Source organism: Staurois parvus, unplaced genomic scaffold (assembly GCF_062004578.1).
Source record: "Staurois parvus isolate SC_StPar_1 unplaced genomic scaffold, SC_StPar_1.0 ptg000770l, whole genome shotgun sequence".
In the NCBI taxonomy this organism is placed as follows: Eukaryota; Metazoa; Chordata; class Amphibia; order Anura; family Ranidae; genus Staurois; species Staurois parvus.
Window position 1 is genome coordinate 800,659 of NW_028318566.1, and position 16,159 is coordinate 816,817.

General features: G+C 40.3%; 1 protein-coding gene across 1 annotated transcript in view; it reads left to right on the plus strand.

Annotated features, from left to right (window-relative positions):
• The window catches only part of MGAT4B (alpha-1,3-mannosyl-glycoprotein 4-beta-N-acetylglucosaminyltransferase B), a 661,259-nt gene that overhangs the window by 372,978 nt on the left and 272,122 nt on the right, over window positions 1-16,159 (plus strand). The window contains exon 2 of the mRNA XM_089654506.1: window positions 8,267-8,446. Within this exon, the coding sequence (XP_089510632.1) occupies window positions 8,267-8,446 (180 nt within the window). The remainder of the gene's footprint in view (window positions 1-8,266; window positions 8,447-16,159) is intronic.

Consider the following 16,159-nt stretch of genomic DNA (forward strand, 5'->3'; position numbering starts at 1 on the left):
CCATTGTCCCACTAACAGTGCGAAAATCGGACGATTATTCTAACAAACCGTCAATTAGTTTCCTGCAGTAATTATTTTTCAATTTTGACTGACATGCGTAGCTTAAAGTCATCCATAGACTGGCAGAGTAAGCTGTATGTTGTGTCTGTTTTTAAAATACAGGTTTTACTGCGTTTTCTGTCACTATGTAGATTAAACAAGCACAGCAAAGAGTATCTGAGTCTGTCGGTTAGAATCTAGAGGTCACCTCCCCTCATTATGGGCACTGGCTCATGTTAATCACTGCTGCATAAAGCCGTTAAACCACTTTTGTGCCGAAGGATTGCAGTTCCCATTATTACAGATAACTGTGCAGTACGTAGTGTGCAGACTTTTCATCTAGAATTCCAGGGATGTTACAAAATAGCTTTCTTTACACATTTGGAGCTACTTACCGGAGCAGAAATCAAACGACAATTACCTTGTGTAAAAGCAGTCACCGTAGGTTTGTTTTGGTTATAATGGGATTCACAGAACTGTCTATTTAATTTTAATCAGCCTGGAAATTGAATTTTAGGAAACCAGTTGGATATCATCTATCACGCTGGTAAAACAAAATTAAAGGGGTTCCCTGCTACACTTGTTAATTTCCTAACCCCTTTTGGGTATTCTGTTATTTGCAAAATTAAAGCTACCCACACTGCTTATTCTATAACAAAGTGACAGGAGCATGATGCTAAGTGCATATCCATGGCAACCAGAGAGAGCGCTTTACCGAATGGCATCCAGGCTCCTCTACTAAACTTGGACAGTTTAGACACATGCATGAAATATTACTCAGCATCCATCTAGACTATTTGAAGTCTAAGCTGGTAAAATTCAGCATTTTCAAACATGCGTCTCAGGTTGCTTCACATATTTGCCAACAGCCCCAGATGGTTTAAGACTGAAAATCGAAAGTGGTTGTAAACCTCAGACATGAAATATGCACGATATATGTCACCTTATAGTGTGTACTTGTCTCAGTCCAGAGCATTAAAGTGTTACTAAACCCATAACAGTAAAATCCGTCTGTATATGCAGTAAAGCATGCTTGTTATACTCACTGTGAAACCTAAGGGGTTAATCCTCTGCATTGTGTAAAATGGCTGTTTGATCCTGACTTCTCTGCTCCTCCTCTTGTTCAAATGTCCACATCTTATCTCCTGATAAGGCAGACTGAACCATAGCTATTTGCACATGCTCAGTTTAGTGTGTATTGCTGGAGAGGTTTTGTTTTTTTTCTTGGAAGAGTGCATGTGATCAGCACAGGGCCAATCAGCACTGTTCAGGCAGAGGTCAGGGGTTTTGCATCCTCCTAGAGCAGAAAGAAAACTCCTCCAACAAACTTTAACCAGTGCTCTGCTGAACACTGATAGAAGTCACAAGACTGCTCTAACTGCAGATGAGAAAAGGTATTTAGCAGTTTATATTTGCTAAAATAATTGCATTTCCATGTTCTGTGTACTGTGGGAGACCAGATATAGTGAATGCAGGGTCCTGGGTTTAGTAACACTTTAAGTGTAATTTGTGTCTGCTGCCCCATACCTCTGCTATCTGCATGAATCACTTTGTACAAGTTTTACCGACACCAAGAGAAAAATGGTGACAGGGGAGGGATCTCCAGCACACAGCCTGAGATTGACAGCCTCAGCTCTGTTCATGTGTACTGTGTGAAAGGTGGGGGGGGGTCCCTTCCTTCCAGTCAGCTCTCCTCACTCAGCTCTGCAGAGTGTAACTTCAGCTCCCCTCAGACAAGCTATATACATTGTGCACTTTGAACATCTGTAGAAGAGAGATTTCTGCAGATAAACAGGTACAACTTATGTAGGAGGAGTTGTTTCATTTCTGTTTCACGTAAGGCTGTAACTCAAAAAATGGCCTGGTCAGGGAGGGGGGTAATTCCTCAGGAGGACAGGTGGTTAATCCAAATTAGAGGCTTCTCCTGCAGTAGAAGGTTAATATTTTAATAAGATACCAAAAGCCTCTTGAACATACAAAACAATGTTGTGGCTGAGACTTACTATTTTACTTGGCCCAATCAGGTGGTTTTAATAAAGGCAGGCATTCCTTATCAGGGCTCATGTACACTGCAGCTGATAAACTCACGTTTGAACGCTGGAAATTGACACCAGGTTAAAAAACGTCAGTTTTGATGCGTTTGCATACAGTGTTTAGCCGTGTTTGCATTTAGAAGCGCTTCTTAAAGATAAGCACAGGAAAACCTCCCAAATGCCCAGAATGCACTGGAAAGTGGTAAATTATTAACTATTTCAGACTGTTTCAGAGAAATACAGAGAGTAGAAGCAGAGACAGCAGTATGTGTTGAGATTACCTTAGGTGTGAGTTGCTCAGTAACATTTCTTTTGTTTCAAAGGGTGGGAAAGGTGTCTGGTGGAGGGAGTCATTAAGGCCACCTGGCAGGGGGTCTTCATGAGGAATTTGAGGTGTGAATGGTCATTAATATAGCTTTTGTTTCCAAGGTCAGAGAGGTCTGAGGTGTGAATTGTTCATTACAATGTGTGACAAGCTTGGTAGGAACATTCTGTGTTCAGTGTTTTGTCAGTTTGAGTACCGTGAAAATGATTTGCATGCATTTTTCATGATGAAAAAAGGCTCTGGACAGCATCTAGAAATGGAAGAGTTAAAAAAATTTTCCAAACGCTTATTAACATGGTTAGCCACATTTACAAGCATTTTCACGCGTTTGGTGTTTGAAACGCTGATAAAGTCTACTGCTGAACGCAAATTTTCTGCGTTCAAAAAAACACCTGTAAACTCAACTGCCTGTAAACGACATAGTGTACATGGACACATAGGAAAACATTAGGGTGAGTTCAGGGGCTGCTGAAAAAAATGCTGAACATCTCCTAAACATGAGTTTATCAGCTGCAGTGTACATGAGCCCTTAGAATTCTGCTGCAGCACTTAAGATCAGTTTTTTTGTAAGCATTTTACCATTTGCCACATTTGGAAACAGAGCCATTTGCGCTTTTGCATTGGTGCTGAGGAGTGTTTGTCAGGTTTGTCTCCAACCTCCTATGTGCAGCTTTGAAGGTGCCTTTCATAGGGTGGCTTTACAGTCAGCCTCCCAGGAGGCTTATGACTGCCCTAAGGGCCAGTTCACAGAACGAGGTGCACACTTCCTGTACTGCATTCAAAACGTACTGCACTTGCGATCTGCATTGGTGTCAGTGCAATGCTAATAACACCCCAAATGCAAGACACAAACAGTGCGCTTGCCTGCACTGGATCACATGGTACAGAAGTACCCTGCGATCCAGTTGCCCTGCATTTTGTAAAGTAGTGCATGCACTGCTTTTGCTGTGGTTCAGCGCATTTTCAGCCCATTCAAATGAATATATATTCAACCTGTTGCGCCACATATATAGCCCATACAAAAAAGTTTAAACTCTGTAAAAGTGAATAAACCCATAAATAAAAAATGCCTGATGAGACTAAACACATAGGGTGGAGCCAGTTGCTGACGTCATTGCGCTTTAGCGTCAACCCAAAAGTGTCTGTGTTTCCATGCCAGCTTGAGTACTCTTTATGCGCATTTAATTTTAACTTATGTAAGTGCAATATATTCTTCATAAAGAGTTTTAAAATACTTTCTACGATATGTGGAGCATTCTCTACCCTCTTTTTTTTCCTGAGCCTTGTGCTGCAGCCGATGGGAGGCAGGGACCCGGGTGATAGCAGGGGTTGATGGCCAGGCTATGATTATAGAAGTGCACCAGTGATATCTACCCATTTGTGGCTATGATTTTTATGACTTCTCTAATTAGGGGGTCATGTCCATCTGGTAAGCCTATACTGTATCTTATCACTTTGAGTGAAGGTTGTGGATCCATTGTGGCATTTTTTGTTTGGAGAAACCATTTTTTCTGGTTACACCTAAAACCTGTTGCCTTTACTTCTCTGGGACTTTTTGTTCTTTTGGGAACTCACTCAGTATAATACACGCCTTTTTGCATTTATCTCTTCTCTTTCTCAGCCAGTGGACTGAACAGAACAAAACCATAGATTCCTCCATCCACACTAAAGATTTTGGATGGCTGAATATTCTGCTGCCAGTTACTGTATTTTGACAGGCAGCAGTTGTTAGAATACCCAAACTGATTGGCTGCTGTCACTCTTCGGATGACTGTTTTCCACCCGTCTCCTTCAGTTTCTCAATTGAAGTACATTGAGCCCGGTGATGTTGGTAGGCCACCTATAGCTCAAGGCCAAATTTTTCACAGAAATCGGCAGAAATTCGAGCCATGCATTGTTAGCTTAATCCCTTCAAGCCTAAGGGTAAATCAGATCTAAACGCCTAAGCACAATCTTGCCACGTTGACATGTGTTAATAAAACTGTACATATCACAACTACTTGTTGAAGAAGCCACGTGATTTTCATGGTGTAATGCGTAGAGCGCAGTTACGTACTTCCGGTATAGAGCGGAGACGCACTTCCGGTTTGACACCATCTTGGTACACCTTTATCCCCTAGTACACCCATAGCATATGGGAAACCGCAGAAGTGTACTGGAATACATGTGAGTGTCCATTCTTGGCGTTTTTTACAATGGATTAAACGTTATTGCACTATGGAGGTCTTTTTGTTTATTCCACAACATATACCCTGTCTGCCTGAGTCCTATTGCGTGGAGAGGTATTATAGAGGAACACCAGCCCCTGAGTGGGATCCGAGTGGAGCCAGGTTGAGATCCCTCCAGGAGAGATACATCATATGAGCTGTGGCCCTTAGGGGTCGAGTGTAGGAGGTGAGGAGGCACTCTAGCCATTTTTGGGATAGCCATGCCAGAGTGTCACTAAGAGCACTTATTCAGTTTGGAATGAAGAAGTGAAACGCTTTGTGTTGGATTGAGCACATTCATTTATTGCACAGATTGATTATCACTTTAGTGTGGACTGCAGCTGTTATCTAATTATTATTTATTGAGCACTTGTCACTTTGATTTGCACTGAGTGATATCACTTATTTTGTACTGCAATAATTTGGGAGTCACCATATGGCAGTATTAACAGTTGCTGTTTTTGCACATATATAGACTGTAGGATTGTATGTATATTAATGGAGAGCACGTGTCACTTTGATTAGTATTGTATATTTATTTCATCACGGTTGTAAACCTGATTGTGTTTTATATAATTTTATAATTTTATTAGGAATTGGGGGGTGATTTATAATTTTTTTTCATCCCAAAAATTGTTTCATCCATTTTATGTTTATTACAATTAAGTATATGATTTGCATCACCACACTATTTATTTTGTAAATTTACATCCTATAGTTCATAGATTTATAAGAGGTTATTTATACATATCTTATATTTATTTATTGCACCTTATTTGGGTTTAGCGCTTCACCAACTTTCCTGGCATTTTGACATATCCTGTGGTATAGGTATAAGGTGGCAGCAGCTAACACAGAGAATAAGGATTCAGTGAAGCGCAGGAGGACCTCTCTTTATAAATGATACCATATATGTGTATGTTATTTGTTTTTTGTACCCGTAGTACAGCCCAGAAACAATAGTGCACATTTTGTTTTTGTTTTTTGTTTTTTTACCTAAAACACACTGACATTGACACTAACTGACATTGATACCAGTTTTTTTTTAATCCTGACCTTTGACCCTGCCCTTTTGACCTTGACCCAAACACTAACCCTGGCACTGAATTAGATCAAACCTTGATCTAGTTATTTTTTCTTTTCTTTTTTCTTTTCTTTTTAATATTTATTTATCTTTTTTTTTTTTACAAACATTTTTCCCTCTATGCCAGGAGTTAGAGATATACAATGTATCTCTCGCCTTCATTCATAGAGAGAAAATAATAAGGGGGCGGTCTGTACAGTGAATGATCACTATGATAGTCAATCAGAGGCTATCACAGCAATCATGTGACCCGGAATCAGGAGTCCCGGGTCCCAATTGTTAGAACGGGACCCGATGCTCTCAATGACATCGTGTTCTTTGCGCTGGGAGCGCACCGTGCAGTGCGCTCCCAGCACAAAGACAGGTACACAAATATGCGGCCCCGCAGAAAATAGCCCAGTTCTGTGAAGCCGCATATTTGTGTTACATCGGTGTCAAGGGGTTAAAAAAGTACTGGTAAAACCTAAATCAATATCTGAAGCTGGTTCATATCTGCAAAAATGTTTGCTGACATCCTATACTTTGTTCACCTGGAGGTGATCATTTGATTTGTTTTTGTTTTTTTGTTTAAAGTAAATTTAGATTTTTTAAGTGCTAATAAACCCAGGACCCTGCATTCACTATATCTGTTCTCCCACAGTACACACAACATGGAAGTACAATTATTTTAGTAAATATAAACTGCTAAATACCTTTTCTCATCAGAAGAAAGAGCAGTCTTGTGGCTTCTATCTGTGTTCAGCAGAGAACTAGCTAAAGCTTGTAGGAGGAGTTTTCTTTCTGCTCTAGGAGGATGCAAACCCCCTGACCTCTGTCTGACCAGTGCTGATTGGCCTTGTGCTGATCACAAGCACTCTTCCAAGCAAAAAAAAAAAAAACCTCTGTAGCAATACACACCAAACTGAGCAAGTGCAAAATACCTACAGTTCACTCTGTCTTATCAAGAGGTGGTCACTTGAAAAAGTAGAGGAATAGAGAAGAAAGGATCAAACGGCCTTTTTACACAATGCAGAGGATTAACCCCTTAGGTTTCACAGTGAGTATAACGAGAATGCTTTCCTGCATATACAGAATGATTTTACTGTTGAGGGTTTAGTAACACTTTAAGGTATATCTGTGAGAAATTTAATCTAAAGGTGGCTTTGTGTCATGATTCGTTCAAGTCATGCTGCCATAGACGGTTTCTTGAGTGTTGATTAGGAATCTGGATGGTTACATATTATGCAGCAAAAGTCTAAGTAGTGTGAACTTAATGAAAAATGTATTTCTGATATGTGGCTGCTGTACCATGTACTTGTATGGAAAAGTATCCTGTTCTCTTTGTATTGCGTCCTTTAGTGTGAAATCCCTGGTGTTCCTGCCACTCCCTCTGTTTTCCTATTAAACACTGACTGTACTAAGCATGAGAGCACAACGTGGTCAGTTCTCTAGCTGTGCTGGGAACGCAGCCTGCTCTCTGGCCAGACGTCTGCTGACATGCCCTTCCTATGAACTCACGCCAGTAGTGTCCTCTCTCCCCACCGCCAGCATCTTAAGTGTGGGAACCCGGCTGTGACAGTTTGCAGCTTAAGAGCCGGGTGCCCACTGCTCATACGCGAGTAGCGCTGCGCATTGTGATTAGTCCCATAGTCTTCTGGGACCTGTCATATGTCCCAGAAGACTGGTGGGAGGGAGGGGAGGGAGGACAACTTCCACTTCTGATCACCTAGGCAGTCGGAGTGGAAGTAAGATCAGGTACCTGTCATAATTGGGTATCCGCCTTCCCCTCCCCCTTGCTCCTGTGGGACCAGTCCTTAAAACGGAACTTCCCCTTTTGACTGGAGCTCCGCTTTAAGTTGAATTTGTATGCAAGCTGGAACAGGTATGTTTTTTTAAGTGCAACTCCAGCCAAAAAAATATTTTAACATTTTGGACGGCAGAGAAGGGTTAACTGACCATGCAGTGATATGAGATTGTCGACAGGTTTGCCGCAAAATGCCTTGTCGATAGGTGGCAGCATGAAGTGAGCAGGAAGATGGGCACCTGGCGGTTTCTGGGACCAGCGGGACTTCACACTGCCTCCTTCTTAAGTATGAGTTGTATGTAAATTGGATGTTTGTAACTTGGGGATTGCCTGTATAATTTTCTTTTATATGTATACACAAATGCTTTGCCTTTTATTTCTATTTTAACCCCTTCCTGATACTGCTTCCCAGCCCTGTAAGAGCTTTTAAATGCCGGGAGGCGGGCATTCAGGTCATGTGACCGCTGTGATTGTCTGTCACAGCAGTCACTTGATCGCAAGTATGCATCGGGAGTGTTTTGGTCCCTGGGGGTAACTTTGGTGGGAGCATGTAGGGCACGCGTTGTCAGCACAGAAGTGTTTACATTGGGCCATGTAAATGTGACCTCTTGCCATTAAAGCCCACCTGCTGCGGGAAGAGGTTAAATTGAATGGGTTGTTTTAGGGGTGACAGTTTACTACCACTTTAATTTTTTGTTTCTAAATACAGTGTATTGTTCTGTAAGCAATGCTTCAACTATACCTTACAATTAAAACAAGTTTTTTGCTAACGTCATTTCCACCCTGTGCTTTCAGGAGATGTGGTGGATGTATATCAGAGGGAGTTCCTGGCCCTCAGGGATCGTCTTCATGCTGCTGAACAGGAGAACCTAAAACGCTCCAAGGAACTGAACCTAGTCCTAGATGAAATAAAGAGGGCCATATCTGAAAAACAAGCCTTACGAGACATCAACCGCACATGGAGCAGCTTATCTGGTGAGACACATTCTAGAACTAAGCAAACTCTTTATGGCAGACTGCCTTTAACTGTCGGTGCTTGGTGTTGTGATTCATGTAGACATGATCTGTGTTTTCGTCTCAGACTGTGCCTGTTATATTGGACACAAGAAAAATTGTATTTGGCTTTATTTTCTATACTGTAAGCCTATGTTCTATTCTGCTTTATGGCTTTTTTTAAACAAAGCTGAGAGGTTTGCAATTACTGTTCCATATGATATAGGAGTCTGTGCAAGTGGTCTGGATAATGAAGACATCACAGAAGGACTTGGCTATCAAATTTAGCTGTTTTATTTTAAACCATGGGCTATGAAAATACAAATTATTTTATTTGTTGGACAGAATCTTAGCTGTGCCACTAATAACTTGTATTTTTTTTTCATTGTGTTTATGCATAATAAAATAATATACAATCATGACATCTATTTTAAGGGTTATTTAGGGCTCATTCACACTTTGCCATTCCGGTGCATTGTGTTATGCTGCACGTTAACTACTTGTTGATTGCTGAAAGTACAAAATATCCTGCCTGCAATTGGTCATAACAAACTCAGCTGCAGCCATGAGCTTAGTGTCATTTTTTTACAGCCGGCAGTCTGCTGTTCAGTAAGTAATCTGGACGGCTCTACAGCCTCCCTATCACTTTTACTGTAGAGAGTTTTATACATGATTTGAAGTACACAGTCTACACAGTCTGTGTTTGATTAGCTGCATTGGAGAGCAGAGGAGACATTGGGCATCTAATAGACCCCCGATATCTCCATAAAGAGTAGCTGTCACCTGCCCAAAGTTATCATAATGGGGGGTTGTTAGCCCCCTTGTTATAGCAATAAAGTTGAATGAAAAAACAAATTGAAAAAAGTAAAAAAAAATGTAAATAGCATCCCCGTTCCCCCTGCAGATATGCGCAAATGCAAATGTGTGTAGGTCCTGAAAGTGTATGTAAACAGCAGTAGCACCATACATGTGATATAACACTCTGTATGTCAGGGTGAAAGCAATGATTCTAGGGCCATCATGCACAATTAACTCTACAGTGATAACCAGTAAAGGGGTCATAATCCAGAAGTGGAAAGAACATCATTTAACCATAAACCAGCCATGACCAGGTGCTCCTCGCAAGATTTCTGACAGAGAAGTGAAAAGAATTATCAGAAGAGTTGTCCAAGAGCCAAGGACTGCTTGTGGGGAGCTCCAAAAAGACCTGGAATTAGCAGGTACAATTGTTTCAAAGAAAACAACAAAAAATTAACTCAACCGCCATGGCCTGTATGCACACTCACCACACAAGACACCATTGCTGAAGAAAAAAGCATGCTGAGGCTCATTTAAAGTTTGCTGCAAAACATCAAGACGAGCCTGTGAAATACTGGGATAATATAGTCTGGTCAGATGAGACCAAAATTGAACTCTTTGGATGCCATAAAACACACCATGTTTGGCGGTCAATGGCACCGCACATCACCCAAAAAATATCATACCAACAGTGTAGTTTGGAGGTGGGATCATTATGGTGTGAGGCTGTTTTTCAATATACGGTACTGGAAAACTTTGTGTCATTTGAAGGAAGGATGAATGGAAAAATGTACCAAGGCATTCTTGATAAAAATCTGCTGCCATCTACCAGGATGATGAAGATAAAACGAGGGTGGACATTTCAGCAAGACAATGATCCCAAACACAAAGCCAAGGAAACTCTCAATTGGTTTCAAAGAAAGAAAATAAAGCTGCTAGAATGGCCCAGCCAATCACTTGACTTGAATCCAATAAAAAATATGTAAAGAGCTAAAGATTAGCGTTCATAGAAGAGGCCCATGGAACCTTCAAGATTTGAAGACTGGGTGGAAGAATGGGCCAAAATCACACTTGTGCAATGCATGCTAGTTTCTCCATACAGGTGGCATCTTGAAGCTGTCATTACCAGCAAAGGATTTTGTACAAAGTATTAAATAAATTTCAGTTAGCATGTTCAATACTTTGTCCCTATGTCATTCCATTTTATTACACATAACTTCATTTCTGAACTTCTTTGTTTTGGTTTCTTTGTTTATATGGATTGCATGGGTTGTTACTGACATGTGGTGAAAATGTCATGTCAGTAGCACCTTTAAAAATATATTTATCTAGCAAAATGGTGACGTGTTCAGTACTTATTTTACCCGCTGTATATCCACAAACATCAGAGTGACAGCAATAATTCAAGTGCCAGAGCTCACATTTAACTCTAAACTGGTAACCTATAAAGGCTTTTAAAGCCATACCTGTGGAGATTTTTTAAGTACCATATATTGTCTCTGCTTCTTGGGAGCATAAAATGTTAAATTTTGACGTGCTTGGTATCTATTATTTTGACATGCTTGGTATCTATTTACTTGATACAAGATCATCTTTTTTATTTTACTAAAGACATGGGTATTCTGTTGTGTTTGTGTGCACTAAAATTTATTTTAGTGTATTTGTTCCTGAAAGTTTGCATTTGATAAATGGCTGCGTAAATATTGTGTGACATAAAAAATTTAAACAACCACCATTTCATTCTCCAGGGCCTCTGCTTTCAGAAAATATTTAGTATTTTGGGGTTCTAAGTAATTTTTCAGCAAGAAAAAAAAATTGTGAAAAATGTAAAAAGTCGCCCCAGACAGCAAGTGGTTATTGTGCACTACATTAACTCCTTGGCGCCGAGCGTACGCAAATTAGCAGTCCCACTGGACTGGGCTTTTTTCTGTGGGCTGTTAATTTGCATACCTGCACCACACGACACGCTCCCAGCACAAAGACTTGGGTGTCAGTGAGAGCTCCGGGTCCCAATCTAACGATCAGGACTGGGAACTCCAGATTCCGGGTCACATGATCGCTGTGAAAGCCTCTGAATGGATATCACAGTGATCAGTCACTGTGAAGCCTGCCCCCCTTTTTTTCTCTCTCTGAATGGAGGAGAGATATGCATTGTATATCTCTCTGTCCTTTCAGAGAGAAAAAAAAGTGTTTGTAAAATAAATAAAAATAATAATAAAAAAATAAATAAAAGTACCTAGATCAAGGTTTGATAAAGGTCAGTGCCAGGGTTAGTGTTTGCGTCAGGGTCAGTATTTTTTTTTTTTTTAATTAGTATCAGTGTCAATGGCAGGATAAAAATAAAGCAAACTATGCACTATTGTTTCTGGGCCGTACTACAGGTACAGTCAACAACTAACATACACATGTGAGGTATCGCTGCAATCATCAGGAGCTAGAGAAATTATTTTGAGTTGTTCTTTGGTAGTTGGTTATGGTAGTAGGAAGAAATATACAACAATTTTTTTTTTTTTTCCTTTGAAAATAAAAAAAAAAATCAGATGATATCCATTACTATTTACCATCAAATGAAAGCTCAATTTGTCCTGAAAATAATCAATTTAATAATCCACCTGGATGCACAAAGTAGTTGTGATGATATGTACAGTTTTGCTAACACGTGTCAAAGTTGCAAAATTGTGCTTAGGATTTAAGATTTGCTTTACCCTTAGGCATGAAGGGGTTAAGGCAAACCATTCAAGTGATTGGGCTGCTAATGCACCAGAATGGGCAATAAAGAGGCATATAGGAGGAGATTTAATAAAATTGGAGCGAGTAAAAATTGATGCAGTTCTTAAAAGAAACCAATCAGCTTCCAGGTTTTATTGTCAAAGCTTAACTGAACAAGCTGAAGTTAGAAGTTGATTAGCTACAATGCACAGGTGCACTAGATTCTGTTTTAGTAAATCTCCCCCATAGCATTCATTTTACTGCAACATGCCAAAGTGTTAAAATGGGCTTTCAAGTTTTTTTGAAATATATATATATATATATATATATATATATATACTACCCGTTTTTAACAGTAAAACATAAACTGTGCTTGCTATTCTCACACTCCCTTCTCATGGCTGTTAGAAATGCAACCAGTCATCAATGGTCATTTCTAATAATCTAAACCTTTTGTCTTCAGTTGTTATAATAGTGCTGCTTTAAATGGAATTACTTGATGTGTTATTTGCTTGTACTTTCTCCCTTTCAATTCAGAACCATAAGGCTGAGTGTCAGGCTGTAATGCTCTCATATCTCCTACCTGAACTCAGTGCTTACCAAAGACTTGACTAGTGCACCAGAGATCGGTTCATCCAGATCCCCTACCTATAACTCTTACTTTAAATAAAAACATGACACCGATTTGGAGTAAAATGGCCAACGCGGCCTTTTATTAACCACGCGATTTAAACACCAAACCATTCCTTATAACAGAAAAACATACCGATTTGTTGTTGGTCTTCGAAGGCACCATCCACAAATTATCTGAAATGCACCTGCGGACCCCATATACCACCAGGCCTCCAGCCGCAACCAACCAGCTCGGAGACAACCTTACCGTCCGCAGTGCAGCACCACCACATTCCAGTTAAACCTTGGTTAACTGGAATGTTCCCCGGGCACACCATACCACCGATGGGTCCCACACCATTCTCTGTACCTTCAAGATAATACCCGCCTCCAAAGACCAACAAACCAAGCTCTCTCACCAACGTCCAGCTCTGACTGACTGCCCCCCACCCAGGACACCCCACCCAAAGATGCCAAAGAGACCACCCACGTTCTCCCTCTACCAACCAGCTCCCACCTATATATTTTCAAACCCCATGGCACTGACTTAACCCTTTCTAGCCTTCCTTCCCACTCTAGGCCTAGTCATGCCTGCCCTGCGCTACTTCTTTCCTTCTTTTACGCTACGGGCATTACTTTCAAATAATACCAGCCAAAGACGGATCGAATCTCGGCTGGTCCAGAAACCAGCCGAGATTTGATCCATCTATGGGTGTAGGCTAGTTGTACTATAGTTGATCCATTGATCGTCTTCAGTACAACCAGCCTCTTGTATTTTTTGCATGCAACTACTTTTGGCATCTATAACCGCCAACAGTAATCATTGTGTTCTGCCGAAAGGAAAGGCTCCATGATGGCAGAACACAATAACGTGCGGGAGGGATACCCTCATCAACGCTAACAGTGTTGATGGGGGAATCGAGAGATTTTCTTTCCTGCAACTCATGAAAGAAAAAGCATCATATACGGCTTGCCTAACTCTCATAGAACAAAATCGCTTTCAGGATTATGAATAACAGCACATATACTGTATATCTATATTATTGTAATAAATATATTTCTGTCTGGTTATATTAATCATAATGCAGTTGAAGTTTGATTTATTATGGCATAGGTTTGGCTTCCTTTGCTAATATCAGTAAGCATATGCTTTTGCTTATTGGGTGTTCTTGCTAACTGCCTTGTGGATAATGATTTTGTAAACTTTATATGCTTTCTCAATTTAGTTTTTTCATTAGCTAATTATTATAAAGTAAAAAGCCCCTATATATCTAGCCTAAAGTCTGAATAAAGTTAATAAACCAATCTCTTTATAGCAATAAGCTCACATATGCTGCCTATAATAATTATGAGGATGCCTTGAAAAATAACTAGATAAAAGTAGATAAAATATGAGCTTGACTCATATTTACTCTTCAGGAAATATCTGTTCACATGGCCTAAACAAAGTAGATAAACTGAACACATTTTCTTTGGTTTGCTTAAAGTGGTATTAAACCCAAAAGCAAACATTTATTATATTGCAGCTTACCAAATCTTAGATTTGATGGCTGTATTAGTTTTCTTTTTTAGACTCTTTCTTCAATTTACATCTGGTGAAACAGCCAGTGAGTCTGTTGTTTTTCAAAAGAACAAGCTCTCCAACTGTATCAGTTACAGAGGTGAGACAAACCATTTAACACTCACATGGGTGCTTACAAGGATCAGCTTTTATTTATGTAAAACTTTGATCCCAAAAGAAAAAAAATGTGTTCTGTAATGTCTTATAAAGTATTAGTTGGAGTTTGGCTTCAATTTGTTAGTGTATCTAAATCTGCTAATACTGCTAACGCTCCCCTCCCGGAAGACTGATAATGCTGCTGTCCAGAGGTGCACCTTGTGCTCATACAGGAGATGTGTTACTGGCTGGAACACCAGATGAAAACAGAGGGAAAAGACTAAGAAAAGAAACGTATGCAGCCACCATATCTAATAACTGGTATACTGCAATATAATACATTTTAGGTTTTGGGTTTATAGGTGTTTTAAGCCACCAATGCCTAGACCCAGAAAAGTGGTCTCTGCACCCAGAGATCTTTCAGAATCTCTTTCAGAAGTGGAAAAAACCAGATGTGGCTATCCTGTTTCAACAACAAGCTGAACAAATTTTGTAGCCAAGATCAGGGATCTTCTAACCTTCACAGTGGATGCTCTGTTGATTCCTTGGGTTCAATCCAAGTCATTTTATGCCTTCCCTGATGAAAATCCTCCATCTGTTGCTACTCAAGTTAGAAGAGAAAAGGGTTTATGTGATTCTCATCGCACTAAGTTGGCACAGAAGAATGTGATACACAGACATACTCTACTTGCAGACAAGCCTTGGCCTCTTTCAAACAGACCGAACCTACTAGCTCGAAGACCCCTGTTCCACCCTGCTTCTCACTTACTGGCTTTAATGGAACGGCTGTTGAAACCAGAGGACTAAAAAAGGACTAAAGATGTACTTCTGAATTTGTTATTTCTACTTTACTTAGAGCAAGAAAATTCAACTCCTTTAAGATTTACCTTTGCACATGGAAAGCCTACTTTGACTGATGCAAGGACAGGAAGCCTGAGGAATTCTTTATCACTCGTATTTTGGCCTTTCCTCAGTCTGATCTTAACCTTTGTCTGGCCCCTAAGGGTTTGGTTTCAGTTTTAAAAATTTTAGTTCAGGAACCTTTTGCCTCGCAAACACTTATCAAGGGTTTTCTTCAGATAATTGCTCATAATCCCTCAGTTCAACCTCTTGTGTCAACTTGGGATTTAAACCTGATATGTTCTGTACTTCAGAGACCTCACTTTGAACCAATTAATAATATATTATTGGAACACCTTACTGCTTGTAAGGTTGCCTTCCTGATAGTGATTACATCTGTTAGGTGTGTTTTTGAGTTGGGAACTGTTTCCTGTAATGAGCCTTTTCTTGTTTTACACAAGGACAAAGTGTTTTTGAGACCAAAACCTTCCTTCCTACCCAAGGCCGTCTCTTCTTTCCACCTCAATGAGGACATTGTTCTTCCTACATTTTGTCCTGCTCCAAAACATGACAAGGAAGTAGCTCTACATTGCTTAGATGTAGTCAGGGCTGTCAGAGTCTACGTGGCAGCCACAGCCTCTATTTGCAAGTCTTAGCTTAACTTTATCCTGCCTATGGGCTCTCATCAAGGATATCCTGATTTCTGTTCCACCTTTGCTAGGTAGGGCAACTCATTTCCAGGGTATACACCTTTAGCGAGTTCCTCCTTTAGCCCATTCTACCAGGGCGGTTGTTGTCTCTTGAACTTTTCAGCATCAGGTATTTGCTTCCTGGATTTTGCAAGGCCTCCACTTGGTCCCCCGATTACACATTTCTGAACATCTACCAAGCTGATGTTCAAGCCTTGGCTGATGCATGCTTTTTCCATAAGGGTCCTGTTGGCAGTTTTGTTTGCTATGTTCTTGCCTACCCCTCAGTTTATTACTTTGGTATATCTTGGTCTACGTATACAAGTCCTGTGTTCTGTTTTCTACAACTGGGTTAATGGGAATTTTGACTTACCTGCGAATACTTTTTCT